Source organism: Podarcis cretensis (genome assembly GCF_951804945.1).
Source record: "Podarcis cretensis genome assembly, chromosome: 10".
NCBI lineage: Eukaryota > Metazoa > Chordata > Lepidosauria > Squamata > Lacertidae > Podarcis > Podarcis cretensis.
This window is the reverse complement of record NC_137179.1, coordinates 61,883,533-61,901,150: the sequence shown is the minus strand read 5'-3', so window position 1 is coordinate 61,901,150 and position 17,618 is coordinate 61,883,533. Positions and strand designations below refer to the sequence as shown.

The 17,618-nt window shown below is 43.8% G+C and overlaps 1 protein-coding gene across 3 annotated transcripts in view; it reads right to left on the bottom strand.

Annotated features, from left to right (window-relative positions):
• Positions 1-16,792, bottom strand: part of TTLL8 (tubulin tyrosine ligase like 8) — a 41,209-nt gene extending 24,417 nt beyond the window's left edge. For 2 of the 3 annotated variants that reach the window (XM_079994157.1, XM_079994155.1), the window contains exons 1-7: positions 16,700-16,792; positions 13,705-13,821; positions 11,188-11,283; positions 6,679-6,770; positions 4,601-4,751; positions 3,000-3,067; positions 1,721-1,849 (exon numbers count right to left, since the gene is read on the bottom strand). In XM_079994157.1, coding sequence (XP_079850283.1) covers positions 1,721-1,849; positions 3,000-3,067; positions 4,601-4,751; positions 6,679-6,770; positions 11,188-11,283; positions 13,705-13,780 — 612 coding nt within the window. In that variant the 5' untranslated portion in view covers positions 13,781-13,821; positions 16,700-16,792. Of the gene's footprint in view, positions 1-1,720; positions 1,850-2,999; positions 3,068-4,600; positions 4,752-6,678; positions 6,771-11,187; positions 11,284-13,704; positions 13,822-16,613 lie in introns of all 3 variants that reach the window. The other variant, XM_079994156.1, reaches the window with a different exon arrangement.
• Positions 16,793-17,618: the final 826 nt, after the last annotated feature.

Here is a 17,618-nt window from a genome sequence, read left to right as displayed (position 1 = left end):
GCATGACTAAGCCGCCTCTGGCGAACCTGAGCAGGGCACGAAAACGCCATTTACCTTCCCACTGGAGCGGTACCTGTTTATCTGCTTGCACTTTGATGTTCTTTCGAACTGCTAGGTTGGCAGGAGCTGGGACAGAGCAACGGGAGCTCACCCCATCGCAGGGATTCGAACCACCAACCTTCTGATTGGCAAGCCCTAGGCTCTGTGGTTCAATCCACAGCGCCACCCACATCCTTTACAACTTGGTGTAGATGGGATCAAATAAATTCAGCATTCATAGGAGCATTGCAGCATTTTGGTGAAAATTGCTGCCATTGGCGGGTTTTATCTGTGGACAGGAATGGAAATCAGTCAAGTGAATGCCATCAGTATTTGTAAGAGCCTTATGCATCATTGAAGTGGCCCGCGAGGTGATTTCTGATTTCCTAATGGGATGGAAGAGAGTTTGCCAGCAAAAAAGCACTTTGGCTCTGTTTTTCTCCTGTACAGCAGCATCCCTTCCATTCAGGAAACGGTGCTGTCCAGACCCAAAACATGGCACGGTGATGCAATGGAAGGAATTAGACCAGGGGTCGGCAAACTATGGTCCGCGGGCCAGATCCGGCCCAATTGCCCTCAGGATCCAGGCTGCGGACATTCTGTGGGTCGGCGATTCTGTTTGTTATTTTTTTCCATTTATTTTTTTTCAGCGCTGCCATTTGGGGGGGCGCCATTTCCCCCCTCTCTCACACACACTTCCCACCTCCCTCCTCCTAGCTTCTCACCGCCCTGCTGTTATGTACTAAGCTTGGATCTGAGAACAATAGGCAAGTAGGAACCTAGAATGCAACAACTGATTGGCCTGCAGGAAAAGACCAATCAGGCTCCAGGAGGGAAGCAGAATCAGCCAATCAGACGGGACTCATTGTGTAAATAATGTATATAAAAGCCTGAGGTTTGGGGGGCAAGTCAATCACTGTTTTACAAGCTGCAATAAAGAGCATGAAATCACTACAGGACTCCGAGTATATTTCACCTGCGTAGTGGAGGAAGGGGCCTGGGCTGAGCTGGCTGAGCGCAATTTTGGGCAGCGCCTTTCCGGAGCCAGCCAGCCCTTTCAGGTTGCTCGTCCCTCCACCACCACCGACAGCCTCTGCCGCTCGCAGGTCTGGGGGACGGTGAACCAGCCCCCTCTAAAAAAAGTTTGCTGACCCCCGAATTAGACCAAGGCACTCGCCCATTACAAAGGGCCGGTTAACAATAGATGCCTTATGCATATAAAATTCTGCAAGTAAAAGGTTGCGAGCACTGGAGAAAATCAGGAAGGAGGTGGAAGCTGACAAGTGACAGCTTGTGCTCTGCAAAAACCTGGGTGGAACAATACAATCTTTCTCAACAAGATGAAAGCAGAGGTTCTCCCCAGCTGCTTTTTATCTTGTAAGTGGTATTGATCAGTAATAAGTGTAAGAAATCAATGCTCACACAATTAGGATGTGTTCCCTTATCAATACCAATGCTGAGCTTTCTTTATTGGTGGGGGTGGTTTCTGACAAAATGGGTGGATTTTTTTGGAGTTCCTAAAATTCCAAAACAATGTGGAAGATGGAAAGCACCAATTCAGCTACAAGACTGCTTTCCTTGCACAGAAAATCCCACATGTTGCTTTCTTTACAGTTCTGATACCAGAAGTCAGCCGCTGCTGTAATGGCAAGTTATCCTACCCACTATTTACACTACTTACTTTAGTTGTAAAGGAGCCAGTTCTTGCATAATGGTTCAGCATCTGATCAATGTGGAGATTATAGTAATCGACGGCATCCTTTTTTATCGTCCAGTAAAAGGTAGTTTCTTCATTTCTTACCAACCTAGACTGGCCCAAAGAAGACTGCATTATGATTCCACCAGGAAGCTCCTATCCTATTAACCCAATATTTATTTATTTCATAAAAATTTATATGCCTCTTGATTGTTGTTTCTTCAGCATGTAAACTGCCTTGTGAAAGGTCATATAGAAAGGCAGTATACAAATTAAAAGTGAAATGAAAATGAAACGAAAATGCATCAAAGCGGTTTACAAAAAAAAAGACAAAGGAGTAAAATTACCACAAAAAGTTACCACCAGAATTTCATCATCATCATCATTAATTATTTATACCCCACCCATCTGGCTGGGTTTCCCCAGCCACTCTGGGTGGCCCCCAACAGAATATTTAAAAACACAATAAAGCATCAAACATTCAGATGTCTTCTAAAAGTCAGATAGTTGTTTATTTCCTTGACATCTGATGGGAGGGCATTCCACAGGGCGGGCGCCACTACCAAGAAGGCCCTCTGCCTGGTTCCCTGTAACCTCACTTCTCGCGGGAAGGGAACCGCCAAAAGGCCCTCGGAGCTGGACCTCAGTATCTGGGCAGAATGATGGGGGTGCAGACACTCCTTCAGATATACGTGGCCATCATGACTAAGCCGCTTCTGGCGAAACCAGAGCAGCACACAGAAACGCCGTTTACCTTCCCACCGGAGCGGTACCTATTTATCTACTTGCGCTTTGACGTGCTTTCGAACTGCTAGGTGGGCAGGAGCAGGGACCAAGCAACGGGAGCTCACCCCATTGTGGGGATTTGAACCGCCGACCTTCTGATCAGCAAGCCCTAGGCTCTGTGGTTTAACCCACAGCGCCAACCGCGTCCCCCATGAGAGGACTGCCAGTATGCAATTGGAAGTGAGGTGATTAAATGCTCCAGTCAACCCACCCAGACACAACGGTCCTTGCTACATCTCACATGGCTGTGGTGGCTTTGAAGGTTTGGGGGAACTGCAAAATCTTTCAGGGGGAGCCTGAAGGAGGTGGAACCTCAAAAACAGCCCAATGAGGATGAAGCTTGCTCCATGGCCAAAATATGTTGCCCAGCGGTGGAGAGGTGTGTGGAAAACTAGGGGAATGAAATCCAGAGCAGATTTTTCATATATATTTCACAAAGGTTGCTTCACCGGAACGCTCATTACCTCTGTAACCTTACCATTATATCATGGATGTCATTTGAATTGGCAATCTGACCTTCCTCATCACGCAAAGTAGTTTTGCTTTCTTTTCAGAGAGCCGTGAAAAATAACAGAACAGGAATCATTAGTGTGTTGTTTTCAGACAAATCAAGGAGATTGCAGCAAATTAAACTGAGCAGGAACTCAGAGGAACTGAGTTCCCTTACCTTTTAAAAATTAATTAATTACCCAATTCCTGAGCCAAAATTCCACCTATATCTGTAATCAATAAAGTTGTGGCCATTTCTAATCCAGTTTATTAATCCCATTTTACAGTTAGCAACTCATTCTGCTGAAAATGTTTGCTGATCCCTGCCTATATGACCCTGCCTATATGGCAACCCATGTCAGAACTGGTGGTTTTTTGGCAGATTAAAAAAAAAAAAATAGCACAAAAACTATTGGGTGGGGGGACATTTTAGTGTCCAGATTTTCACTTTTTGAAATATGGCAACCCTAGCTAGGCTTCCTTTCTCCTTGAACTGAGTGACTGACCAGCATGTGATTCTTCATCTCTGGGATAAAAATGAAGGTTTTCAAATTTGATGGGAGAAATAGTTACTACACTGCAGTGTTGAGGCAAACTGACCCCCAACATGTATTAAGCATGGGAGAGGTCTAGTTTCACAGTACAAAACTGATCTGAATTAAGAACTGAAATCTCTTTCTTTCCACAAACAGCATATCCATATATGTATGTCCTGTCCACTGGCTCTTTTTTCACCTGCGCGGATTTTAAACATTTCGTGAGTGAACCTTCTCCTTAGCTAGCTAGAATGTTTGTGAGCATTCTGTGACATCGCAGTAGCTAAACCAAGAGCTATGGGCAGTGCTTTTTTTCCTGGGGGGACAGAGGGGGACGCAGACCCCTAAACATTTTGTGAATCTAAGTTTGGCCTCAATGAGGGGCAGTATTTCAATATGAGTAGGAAAATGAGAGTACAGTGGTGCCTCGCAAGACGAAATTAATCTGTTCCGTGAGGCTCTTCGTATAGCGTTTTTTTCAGCTTGCGAAGCAAGCCCATTGACAGCTTAGCGGATTAGCGCTATTAGCGGCTTAGCGGCTTTTGGCGGATCAGCTGATAAGCAGCTTAGCGGCTTAGGAAAAGGGGGGAAAGGGGGGAAAAACCCGCAGGAACTCGCAAGACATTTCATCTTGCGAAGCAAGCCCATAGGGAAATTCGTTTTGCGAAGTGCCTCCAAAACGGAAAACCCTTTCGTCTAGCGGGTTTTCCGTCTTGCGAGGCGTTCGTCTTGCGGGGCACCACTGTACCCCTAAACTTTTTTTTTTTAATAGAAAAAAAGCACTGGCTATGGGAAACTTGAAGACAGGGAACTCTTGGCTGTGAGAAAGAAAGAAATATGCAAAAGCATGCAAAGCATTGTCCCTTTCCCCGTGATAATTAAGTTAAACCACTATGAACTACCAAGGGACCCACAATAACTTTTTCCCCTAAAGGTCAAATCAAGAAAATATAAACTTGCACGTTTATTTCTCATATTTTTATGCCAATTTCTGCACAGATAAAAAGCAGGGGGAAGTATTCGAAAGGGTTAATGACATTTGAAGGGCTCTTACCAGATTTGACAACGCGTTCAGCGTCATTCCCTTCCTCTTTGTGGTCCGGAATGTCGCCTTTAACAGTGTGCTTTCTCTCTACCCAGCCTCTCTTCCTTAAAGCTGCACGGATTACAGGATAAGGTCCGCAGATTGTAAAAATTCTCTTTTCCTGAAATCACAGGCAAATGCCTTTCAGACTCAGAGTAGACAAGATGGAGGAGATCTCTGATGGACAGCTCCCACAGTTTCATTTTTTAGCAATTTAGCATCCCTATACTTTTTTTTTAGCAATTTGGCATCCGCCTCCTTGGACAGCTGTTGGAGGCCTCACTGCATAATACAGTGGTACCTCGGGTTACATACGCTTCAGGTTACATACGCTTCAGCTTACAGACTCCGCTAAACCAGAAATAGTGCTTCAGGTTAAGAACTTTGTTTCAGGATGAGAACAGAAATCGTGCTCCGGTGGCGCAGCAGCAGGAGGAGGCCCCATTAGCTAAAGCGGTGCTTCAGGTTAAGAACAGTTTCAGGTTAAGAACAGACCTCCAGAACGAATTAAGTACTTAACCTGAGGTACCACTGTACTTAACTGTCCTGCTTTTCCCAGGACACCCCCGAATTACAGAAGCCATCCCAGCTTATGATTCGATCCCAGAATGTTCCGTTTTCCCCCTCCAGCAACCAAGAAGAGTCTTGCATGAGTCAGTGAGATGTTGGCAATGGCGCTGGAAACCATTTTCTAGGGCTCCTCTGTGCAGCAGTGTTGAGAGGACATCATTGCAATTGCCCACAACGGAGCAACACTACATCAGCCCAGGGCATCGTGAGCAGTGACAACGAAAATTCCCCCTCAGAGCAGCAACATAATAAAGCCCCCTGGAGCCAAGCTTACCTACACAGCTGCTTTAAATGTCAGCAAAGTGGCGCTGAGAGAGGGTTAGCCTCTTCTCCCCTTGTTATTCCCTAGTCTAAAAGCTACCCACAAATTGAAATTCACTCTGAAGTGGGAACATTTAAGTACCTGGATGATTTCCTCCTTCAGGTCCAAATGTCACTTCAGGGTATGGGGAGGGGGGCAATGTAAACCAGGAGAGTGGTATTTGAAGAATGGATCTCACTCACTTCACCAGCAACCCTTCCTATTTCTCAAAAGAGCCATGTTTTGAATCGGGGCTGTGAATTAGTCATACCTCGGGATTAATACGCTTCAGGTTAAGCATTATCAGGTTGCACTCTGCAGCAACCCGGAAGTAATGGAATGTGTTACTTCCGGGTTTCGTCGCTCGTGCATGTGCAGACGCTCAAAATGACATCACGCACATGCACGGAAGTGGCAAAACACGACCCGCGCACGCACAGACACATAGTCACGTGTTACGTTCGCTTCAGGATGTGAACGGGGCTCCAGAACGGATCCCGTTTGCATCCAGATGTACCACTGTACATCAAAAGGTGTGAGGAAAATCCCCATGATGCAATCCTATGGATGCTATATTATCCTTTGAGCAGGAGTTGCACATGTAACAGAGATCTTTCTCTCTTTGTCAGCTGTAGAAAGGGAAGAGCCTCATGTTTTCAAATGTTTGGCAATAGCAGGAATGCCAGGCCCTGCAGCTTTTCTGTACTGTAGCCATCGGTGCAAGTACAGTGGTACCTCGGAAGTCAAACAGAATCCGTTCCGGAAGTCTGTTTGACTTCCAAATCGTTCGTGAACCAAGGTGCAGGAAGCTCCTGCAGCCAATCAGAAGCCACGGAAGCCCCATCAGACATTCGGGTTCCAAAGAACATTAGCAAACTGGAACAAACTTTGAAACTTTTTCTTAACTCTCAGAGACAGGGAGGTTATGTCTCCAGACGTAAACTGAAAAACTGGGAAATATTTATTATTTGCAAACTGCTGCTACGTGTGCTTTTGAGTTTCAAGCAATTGATTTTTTTAGAATCTTCCTTTTTTTTTGTGTTGGATGCATTCCGCTTTCTTCCTCTTTCAGAATCCATGGTACCATATTTGTTGAAGCAAATGTGTTATACGCATGCTAACAATACAGTACAACCAATAAATACTTTGGATAAAAACTATTTCTAGTCATATATACCCTGATGGCCTTCTCTGTTAAAAATCTTGCAAGTTTGTATTTGTCTATTTTGGGGGGAGGAGGCAACTCTTCCACAGTCCTCGGGGTCAGCTCTAAAAGTATAAAGAAAATATCACATTACCAAAATAAACAAGAAAAATACAAAATTGGTTATTCAGTCAATACAAAGCTTCTTTTGTAGATCCCATTCACATACACCTTTGCCATTTATAAGCTGTGCTGACACAAGAGAGAGCTAAAAATTAATTCCAGGATGAGAGAGAACAATTTAGCATAGAATTTCAGCATCAAGTTATTATTATTTTTTATCCCTTTCCCCTTTTTTACATCTGTATCATCAATACTTCCATAAAAATATATCAAAGTGGTATGCCACATTGAAGAACAAAATCAGCAAAAAGCATTCAGAAAAACCGAAATCCAGGTTTGGGGCAAGTGCTCTTTGGTGGTTGAGCCCCAGCAGAAAATTAAAATCACAAAATATGCAGCAAAGTAAAGAGTGGAAATCTAGGTTATGAAACCTTTAAAATATGCCCTTTTTGAAAGAACTTTGTTGTTGTTGTTTAGTTGTTTAATCATGTCCAACTCTTTGTGACCCTATGGACCAGAGCACGCCAGGCACTCCTGTCTTCCACTGCCTCCCGCAGTTAAGTCAAACTCATGCTGGTAGCTTCGAGAAAACTGTCCAACCATCTCGTCCTCTGTCGTCCCCTTCTCCTTGTGCCCTCATTCTTTCCCAACATCAGGGTCTTTTCCAGGAAGTCTTCTCTTCTCATGAGATGGCCAAAGTATTGGAGTCTCAGCTTCAGGATCTGTCCTTCCAGTGAGCACTTAGGGCTGATTTCCTTAAGAATGGATAGATTTGATCTTCTTGCAGTCCATGGGACTCTCAAGAGTCTCCTCCAGCACCATAATTCAAAAGCATCAATTCTTTGGTGATCAGCCTTCTTTATGCTCTGGTCCATGGGGTCACAAAGAGTCGGACACGACTAAACGACTAAACAACAACAACAAAGTTCCTTCAAAAAGTTTCCCTCTTCCCCTAGCATAGAAAAAAAAGACCACACATTTGGTGAGCTAAAAATGGTGTACTTACAAACTCTCCAAATGTCAGATTCATGTGTTTTCAATACATCAGTCAGAAAACACAGGCAATAAAATTTAGTTAAAGTGGTGGTAAATTCCTAAATTATTGGTAAAGGAATACAATAAAGAGTTGTTAGAGCTGTGTGGTCTGAATTTGGAGCAACCAGCTCCAACCTCTTTAGACACAGAGCTTCACAGGTAAATGGAAGGGAAACAAAGGCTTAATTACCTTCCTTCCACAGTGACCTAGCAAAGTCTGGCAGGACAGCTTTTTCTATGGCATTAACCCATTCATGCATTACTTAGACTTAAGCATGTTGGTTATATGAGGCTGGTTATCCCACACCAGGTGCTGATGCCACCAGACTAAGGTTACCAGACTTTTTTTTCAATGAATCCGGGGACACTTTTCAACTTCCTACTAAATAGATGGATTTTGTCAGGGGACTGATTTGTAAATCCAGGGACTGTCCCCAGGAAACAGGGACATCTGGTAACCTTATACCAGACCTATCGTAAAAATGCCATAGCTGAAGAAACATACATCAGTCAGCACTGAAAACACGCTCATGTTTTAAGAGGGAAGAACATCAAATTAAATAAAATGCCACTGTAACACACAGCCAGTTTATTACAACACTCAACCCATTTATTCTGCAGTAAAGTTAGCCAAATGTAATGGCAACGAGCCCTTTAACACCCAGGCCTTAGGGCTTGCTCTTAAAACTCTGCCCACATATACTCTTAAGTCTCTGCCCACACCGAATGAGGCTTTATTGAGATATTTTCCCTCTCTTTACATGCCTTTACAATGAGGAACATTCCACGTGAGCAGAAGCTGAACCAGGAGTTGACGCCAAGATCATTTAGGGGATTATCATCCTGAATTAACAATCTTTGTGCATGGGCACTTCCGGGTTGGCGCCATCGCCGAATGGCGGACTCCCTCCGAGCTCCGGAGGGAGCCTGCTGGGCAGGGGTTGGGTCCTGCCGCGCCGGCGACGCGGGGACCCTCAAAAACCATGGGCGGTGATGCCCATGGACTTGGTGACTCGGCGGGCACCGTTTGCGCCCCCCCGACCCGTGAAGGAGCCTTTTTAAAGGCTGCGGAGCGGGTGACGGGGGGTGTGGTGCTATGAGTCCACTGCTTCCCCTGCCTAGCGAAGCCGCATGCCATTCGACGGAGAGCACCGACTTCTTAATTTGAAAATTTGGATTAAAAAGAACAACCCGTGAGTAAATTTATCGGACTTAAAAGGAAAAATTTGTTTTACGAATTCGGAGCGAGCGGGGGAGGTGCAAAAAGGAAGTCCGCCCCCCCCCTGTTGTAGATGTTCTAACGCAAGGATTTGACAACTAAGATCGAGAGAAGAATCTGTTTATTTGAAAAAAGTTATTAATTTCACGAAGGGAAACTACAAGTAATTGTGCTGGAGGAGAAGAGTGGTTTGTGAGAACTAAAGTGTAACCCCCCGGGAACTGGGAGCGATCCGTTATGAGAGACTGGTGAAGAGATATAGAAATTTTGACAGCTGTCAAAGTAGCTGTCAAAGTGGGAGAATAAAAGAGAACTTTGTTACGATGACTTTGCCGGTTAGATTCGTTACAATTTGGATATAAATTACTGAAAATAAGGGCAACAAGTTAATTTGACTTTTGGGTGTGATCTGGAAGGAAACTAAGTTACCATAATCCCTCTAGAGGGAGTTCTGGGACATTGCAAGAATGGCAGTAAGTGGAAAAATACTCATGGAATTGAACAGGACTTTTTATCTCCTGGGAAAGCTGCAAAAACGAAGTATTATTTTGTCTACAGAGGTCTCTACACTAAAGGAGACAATGGATTTATCTATTGAAGGAAGGGACTTGACGTAAGTTTGTGTTCCTGAACAAATAAAGCCTCTGTAGAGGAACTAGAATTTTTTGAATTAGAAGGTTTTTGCAGCGGAACAGGAAAAGAAACCTGAGGAATAAAAACTGGACCAAGCTCGAAGTTGGAACATTTGGGACATCCAGACTTTAAAAGGATCAAGAAACAGAATTTGAGTTATACTCTTAAATATAGAGGTCTGGATGGAAGAAGAATGATCTTTTCTGAGAGTTTCTCTAAGATTGGGCCTTCTGAAATTAAAGACTACCAAAAAGACGGCAAAGTGGAATCGAGAGAGATTTAGACATGGACGTGGGATCTCCAGGCCGGCAGTAGACAGATGGATGGATTTTGGGGATCGAAACCGGGAAAGGGGGGAGGGAGATTTGGAACCCAAAGGCTGTAAAATTATATCTTTTTATTTTTTCTTGTTTTACTTTGTGTGACAAAAAAAAGGGGAATTCGTGGAAGGGAACTGGGGTCGATCTTAGGGAAGTACAAAAAATATAAAGAGAAATGGTTATACAAGATAAACTAAATTTGAATAATGGGCTAATTATAATTATAATAAGGTTGTAAAATTTGGGGTAAGAATTTGTGGAACTAATCTAATGGAAATGGAATACAAGAGGGGGAGGGGGGGAAGTCCTGGAAAGATGTTAATGAAAGTAAGGTTTTAAATGCAAATTTTATCTCTTTCTTTTTTCTTTTTTTTCTGTTTTATTCTGGATTTTTTTGAAAATTTCAATAAATATCATTTAAAAAAAAAAAACAATCTTTGTGCATGTAGACAAGAAATGCACACACACACCCCAGTTATTTCAGCTGCACCTCCAAGCTAACTTCCTGGAGCCAGTGTGTACTAACCGTGAACTTTGGCTTTGACTTTAATAACAGAATCACTCTCGAGGTTCTAGGCCCCTGCCCACAGTGGGAGATTTCTTCATAGATCATGCAAGCTGAAATAATTTTAGATTTTTCCATTTACCCTTCCAGCAAGGTGTGGAACAGTGGCGATATGTTATCCGCACACCACACCTACCCAACAGTTGCTTTGTTTCAGGAAAGTCGAGAATCACTATTGAAGGCTGTAACCCTATGCATACTAACCTGCTAAGAAGCCCCATTGAATTCAAGGTGTTTTACTTTGGGGAGCAGGGAAGCCAACTTGCCCTACACATTGAGGGGGCCTGGCATCACCAGCACTCTCCCAGCAGCAGCAAGCTGGGGAATGGGTCAGTGGTGGGGAGCACAGAGACTGAAAATCACTGCCTTCGCCTCCCGCCCCAACTGGCCCCACTTGGCGAGTCAGCCAGTGGTGAGGGATAGTGGCCCCCTCATTATTGGGAGGGGTCCTTGTCCCCCTGCCCAGAAATATTAAGGGGGCTGAAGCCCCTTCCACCCCCTATAATTGGCGCCCCTGTCCAATTTTCCTTCAAATACCCATATTATTTTTGTTTGGATTTCCTGTCAGAATACACTCAAAGTACGAATCAACGTTTCTGACCCAACTCCCCATACATTTCTTGAACACAAAGTTGCTGGAGACATACCAGGAAACAGTCCCTGGTGGCACGAAACTACAGGAAGGCATTTGTCTAAAGCGATTTTCAGGAATTTTTGAGATGGGAGTTCAGGCTTTGCCAATCCTGTTAGAGGGACAATAAGAAGAGAATAACAGGAAAACTGAGAAACAATCCATGAGGTAGCTAGAGCAGTGTTTTATTTATGCGACATAATAATACTGCATTAATTTATGCCAGCACCACTGAACATGGGATCTTTTACAGTAGCCCATCGGTAAGATTCCTCCTAACAAACAGAAAGAATGCACTACCAGGAAGTGAGGTGACTTAAGATCACAAACCAACAGACACAGCTGCACCTTCAACAAAGACTACAGTTTTTAAAGAACTCTGGGTATCTTCCTAAAATCTTTAACACATGTTACATGAGATGCACATCTAAATGTGCTTTTAAAGGTACAGACTGTTTGGGGACTCAGCAGTGCTGAAAGGGGCATTTCAGTGATTCTGGGTGGCACAAACACGTAATTGCATTATAGGACTGCTGGTAAATGCCACATTTTTACCATATATATATGTGTGTGTGTGTGTGTGTGTGTGTGTGTGTGTGTGTGTGCAAACAAACCTAAAACTACAGAGGACAGGCCTATTACCCTCCCTCTGATATGGCTTCATATTGCCAGGGTGATAATGTCTGAAGCCAAGTCAGAGTGAGGGTGATGCTTTGTGCCCTTACTTCGGAGTTTTGTGGGTGATAATAACAACACAATGGCCTTCTGGTTTTGAAACTGGTGCCCAGGAGCAGCAGCTGGGAGCAAGATGACAAAGTTGTGCATCATGTAGTTTCATGCGTCAGAGAACCAGTTTCGACTGTGGTTCTCTGTTGAGCGTACATGATTAATGTAAGAACATAAGATTTCCTTTACATGAAACTGTGATATCTCATCCATGCATCCTATTTCCATCTGTGGGCAGCCACTCGCTCACTCAGATCTGCTCTTATGAAGGGGGTGAAATCCTATGCATACTTATCACATAACACCGGTCTTGAAAGACCTACATTGGCTCCCAGTACGTTTCTGAGCACAATTCAAAGTGTTGGTGCTGACCTTTAAAGCCCTAAACGGCCTTGGCCCAGTATACCTGAAGGAGCATCTCCACCCCCATCTAAGGTCCAGCGCCAAGGGCCTTCTGGCGGTTCCCTCACTGCAAGAAGCCAAGTTACAGGGAACCAGGCAGAGGGCCTTCTCGGTAGTGGCACCTGCCCTGTGGAACGCCCTCCCACCAGATGTCAAAGAGAACAACAACTACCAGACTTTTAGAAGACATCTGACAGCGGCCCTGTTTAGGGAAGTTTTTAATGTTTGATGCATTACTGTATTTTAATATTTTGTTGGAAGCCACCCAGAGTGGGTGGGGTATAAATATTATTATTATTATTATTATTATTATTATTATTATTATTCCTTTCTCCTTCTGTAATGGAACTCCTATTTGGGGACTTCCCTGGCTTTTTTCTGGCCCATGTAGGACCAGTCTGGATAGCTAGCCTTGGTGAAGACTTGACATTTTTATCCCCCAAAAAGTTTTTGATTTGAGTTTCCACTGAAAGGAGTCTGCATCTTAATGTATTAATGTATTTATGTTGTATTTTAATCTTATTTTTTAAGTTGTATTTCAATCAATTGTTTTATATCGGGTGTTAGCTGCCCTGAGCCCGGTCTTGGCTGGGGTGGGCGGGGTATAAATATAATAATAATAATAATAATAATAATAATAATAATAATAATAATAATAATTATTATTATTATTATTATTATTATTACCTGGGAGTACAGGAGTCAGCACAGTGGCGTAGCGTGCGTTGTCAGCACCCGGGGCAAGGCAAGTAATTTGCGCCCCCTAACCCGTGGATTTGCGCCCCCTAACCCGTGGATTTGCCCTAACCCCAGATGTTGCGCCCGGTGCGGCCGGCCCCCCATGCACCCCCCACGCTACGCCACTGAGTCAGCAAAACTTGCTTTGGAGTAAACATGCATAGATTTGGGCTCCCAGATCACCTCTGTGGAAACCCATTTCACAGGAAGTTGGGACATAAAAATTTCTTGATTTACTATTAAATGAAAAACTATATATATATATATAGGTCAACAGAATTGACTTGAGTTTGGGTCTGGAAGACCATGTTTCCTAATGCTTCTGGCTCACAAACTTACTGGATGACCTTGGGCAAGTCCTGATCTCAGGTTGTCACAATGGACAACAAGAACCCAGCAGTGGAAGAGCATCAGTGGCTACCATAGATGGGAAAGGAATCAGATTTGTATTGGTGCTTATGAATTGTTACCGCAACGAAGCAGTGTATAAGGTCATGTCACCGTATTTGGGGGTCATCTCTAAAAATATTAATTTGGAGCACTTTGATCCATCGATACCCTAGCTATGTAAAGGAGATCTTGAAATCCGTTTTTTTACTTACTAACTTAAAATCATTTTTTTGCTGTAATTAGTAAGACAAAACGAAAATGATTTGCAAACACTAACGATTTTCTCCTTCATGTTTTGCCTCTTCGTTTATAGCTACCAGGAACGATTTTCTTTCTATATGAAGCCGGTTCATCCTGTCATTGTTGCTCCACTGCTTTGCAGTAATCCTGCAAACTGAGAAAGATTGAATAACTGAAACTCTGCTTCCAGTGAAAGGTGCAGAGAGGCTACACATACAGCCAAATATTTAAAAATGCACTTTATGATAAGTAGATTGTTATTACAGTGGTACCTCAGGTTACAGACGCTTCAGGTTACAGACTCCGCTAACCCAGAAATATTACCTCAGGTTAAGAACTTTGCTTCAGGATGAGAACAGAAATCACGTGGCGGCAGCAGGAGGCCCCATTATCCAAAGTGGTAGGTAAAGGTAAAGGGACCCCTGACCATTAGGTCCAGTCATGACTGACTCTGGGGTTGCAGCACTCATCTTGCTTTATTGGCCAAGGGAGCTGGCGTACAGCTTCCACAGTCATGTGGCCAGCATGACTAAGCCGCTTCTGGCAAACCAGAGCAGCGCACGGAAACGCCATTTACCTTCCCGCCAGAGCGGTACCTATTTATCTACTTGCACTTCGTGCTTTCAAATTGCTAAGTTGGCAGGAGCAGGGACCGAGCAACGGGAGCTCGCCCCGTCGCAGGGATTCGAACCGCCGACCTTCTGATCAGCAAGTCCTAGGCTCTGTGGTTTAACCCACAGCACCACCCGCATTCCTTATATTTATATTACTGCTGCTTTAAAAGAGACCGTACTTTCCTTGAGAGAAGCCATACTTCTTTTTTGCTAAGCCTTCTTAACAGAATTCAGAAAACACATCTGGGCAGCCCAGTGCTATGCTTGCTTATTTTAAATCACTTCCCAGGTAAAGGCACATGGGAGCCCAGTTTTACTAACTCCTTTGGAAATCAGGGGGACATTTCTGAATAGACATGGACTGAGCTGGGCTCCAAGCACAGCAGCGCCACAACCACTTTTGCCATGAACTCAGAATCCTGTGATTTTGACCATGAAATCTCAATACAGTGGTACCTCGGGTATATACGTTTCAGGTTACATATGCTTCAGGTTACAGACTCCGCTAACCCAGAAATATTACCTCAGGTTAAGAACTTTGCTTCAGGATGAGAACAGAAATTGTGCTCCAGCGGCGGGGCGGCAGTAGGAGGCCCCATAGGCTAAAGTGGTGCTTCAGGTTAAGAACAGTTTCAGGTTAAGAATGGACCTCCGGAACGAATTAAGTACTTAACCTGAGGTACCACTGTACACCAATGTGAATGTAGCAAAATGCAGAGTTTCCTTTTCAGTGAAAACTCCACATTAAAGTTGTGTTCTGTTCAGTACTTAATTCTTGTAAGGGCCGTCTCATTACACTTTGTGTGGAGGACGTGGTAGCGTGTTCCCACCCACCTACCTACTTCAGCTTCATAATCCTACTTCACTTCTGACTACAGGACAGGATTCTCCAGCACACTTGAGGGCAGTAGGAAAGTTTACAGGGTGCGGGCAAGGTATCTTGCCGCCTGAGGCAGCTACCTCACATTTCCTAATGGTAGAGCTGGCCCTGTCCAGAGTTCAGATCTATTCCCTCAGCCTTAAAACCCTTCCCTTCAATCCCAGATGTGTTGAAGCTGGTTTGTGATTTCTTATAGTTATAAAAAACCGGTGAAAGCCAAAGATGTCCCAGCCATGTTTTACTGATCCTGCCATTTCTCAAGCTCTTCCAGCTTATCCTTAGCTGCGTTCTCTCTTCAAAGGAAAGCAGTTTTTCTTTCTACCTCCTATTTTCTCTCTGCTACTATCATTTCTTTGGGGTGCACAGAGGTAAGCTATTATTGTTTCATATGGGCTACAGTTGAGTTTAGGAATAGAAAATAGGTTCCAGCGCATTCTGCTTAGAATAATTCAGACAACCAGCTTAGGTAGCATCTCATGTCTGGTTTTTATAACATGCCAAATTATGACAATCCATTGAAACCTGGCTGTAATAGACCAGCAGCAATATCACTGATAGATGCTATAAATGATAAGCTATCATGTGCCAGTTACAGTTATGAGAGAAACGTGATATAAATCCATCACTGCTTTTAAATTAAATTTGTTTTCATCTTCTCAGCCAAACTAGGTAAAGGACCCCTGACAGTTAAGTCCAGTCACGAACGACTCTGGGATTGTGGCTCTCATCTCGCTTTAAAGGCCGAGGGAGCCGGCATTTGTCCGCTCCGCAGTTTTTCCGGGCCATGTGGCCAGCATGACGTTGCGTTCTGGCACAACGAACACCGACACCAGAGCAGCGCATGGAAACACCAATTATCTTCCTGCCAGAGCGGTACCTATTAATCTACTTGCACTTTTTGGTGTGCTTTTGAACTGCTAGGTTGGCAGAAGCTGGGACCGAGCAACGGGAGCTCACCCCGTCGTGGGGATTCGAACCGCTGACCTTTTGATCGGCAAGCCCAAGGCTCAGTGGTTTAGACCACAGCGCCACCCGCGTCCCTGCAGCCGAACTAGGCCACCCCTCTAAAGACCATACGCTAGACTTAGATAGCCTCTGTGAAGAAAGCAAATCTCAAAGAATCTGCCATCATTACTCTCAGTGAAATTCTTCTTTCGGGAAGAATAGAATTACATGTTCCCCACTCAGTCGCTTCCAGTCCAACATCTCCTTGTAGAATCAACAGGGACACAAACTAAACAGATCAAATAAAGCATTCTGCTGTCACTGCTAAAAAAAAGAAGCCGCTGTGTTTATGTTCCAACATACCACTTCTGTGGATTGATGTGGGAGGTCAGCTGTACATCAGATTCTCCCAAATCATTCCATAAAGGATTTTAAGACATATCACAGGTCTATGTAGTCAATTCTTTGATCCTCCTGCTCTCCGCGTCCAATATATATGTATTATACCTGGACATCTCAAAAATGAAGTTATTGGCTTTAAAAGGACAATGATGGCATCCTTGACTGTTTTCCCTTCCAAATGCTAATCTTACCCTCCAGGGAACAGCAAAGCTCCTCTACTTGGTGACACTGGAGGCTCCTCCCTTAGTCCTCTTCCTTCACTAAGAGTTATCCATACTCTCTCCCTAACTACCATTGTGACCTTTGCATGTAGGCAACCCTGTGCATTCTGGGTGGAGCTGTAGCTAAAGCAAGCTTTTCTGTGGTAGGGCTACCACCCAATGTTTAAAAACTTAATAGACTTTTTCTTTACTTTTTATAGTTACTAAGATTTGTTTAAGCCTCCTTGATAGTCACTGGAAATATTTAGTTGCAGATTTTGAGATGATTCTTGGCAAATGAAGACTGGGATCATAGCACAGGGGTTCCAAAGTGGTAGACAGTTCCTAGTTTGAACACGTCTTTGTGAGAAGACCTGATCTTGCCTTCTGAGTTACGATTTGATTGTGCAAGAAACCTTCGTTTTCCTTTTTGAATGTTCCAGTTCAGCATTCAGTGTTTGTTTACCAGGGACTTGTAAGAACATTACTCTGGGGCTACTTGAATACACTCACAACTTTTTGAAATGATGTAAAAACTTAATTTTACTCATGCAGGCATTTGCCTCAAACTCGCTCTTACCGGGTTTTTTATTATATTTTAATGGCTGTATTTTAGTGTTCTCTGCTTTTAGCTTGTAGATGATTTTTAGAAATAAATACAATTCACAAATTATTACTGGGGAGCACAGAGAATTATTTGCCAAATCCCAGAATTCTCATTCTTTGATATATACTTTAGAGCCCAAGTATTCTGTGTCTCTGTAGCATTTCTAAACCTCCATGATAAAGGTAAAGGGACCCCTGACCATTAGGTCCAGTCGTGACCGACTCTGGGGTTGCGGCGCTCATCTCGCTTTATTGGCCGAGGGAGCTGGTGTACAGCTTCCGGGTCATGTGGCCAGCATGACTA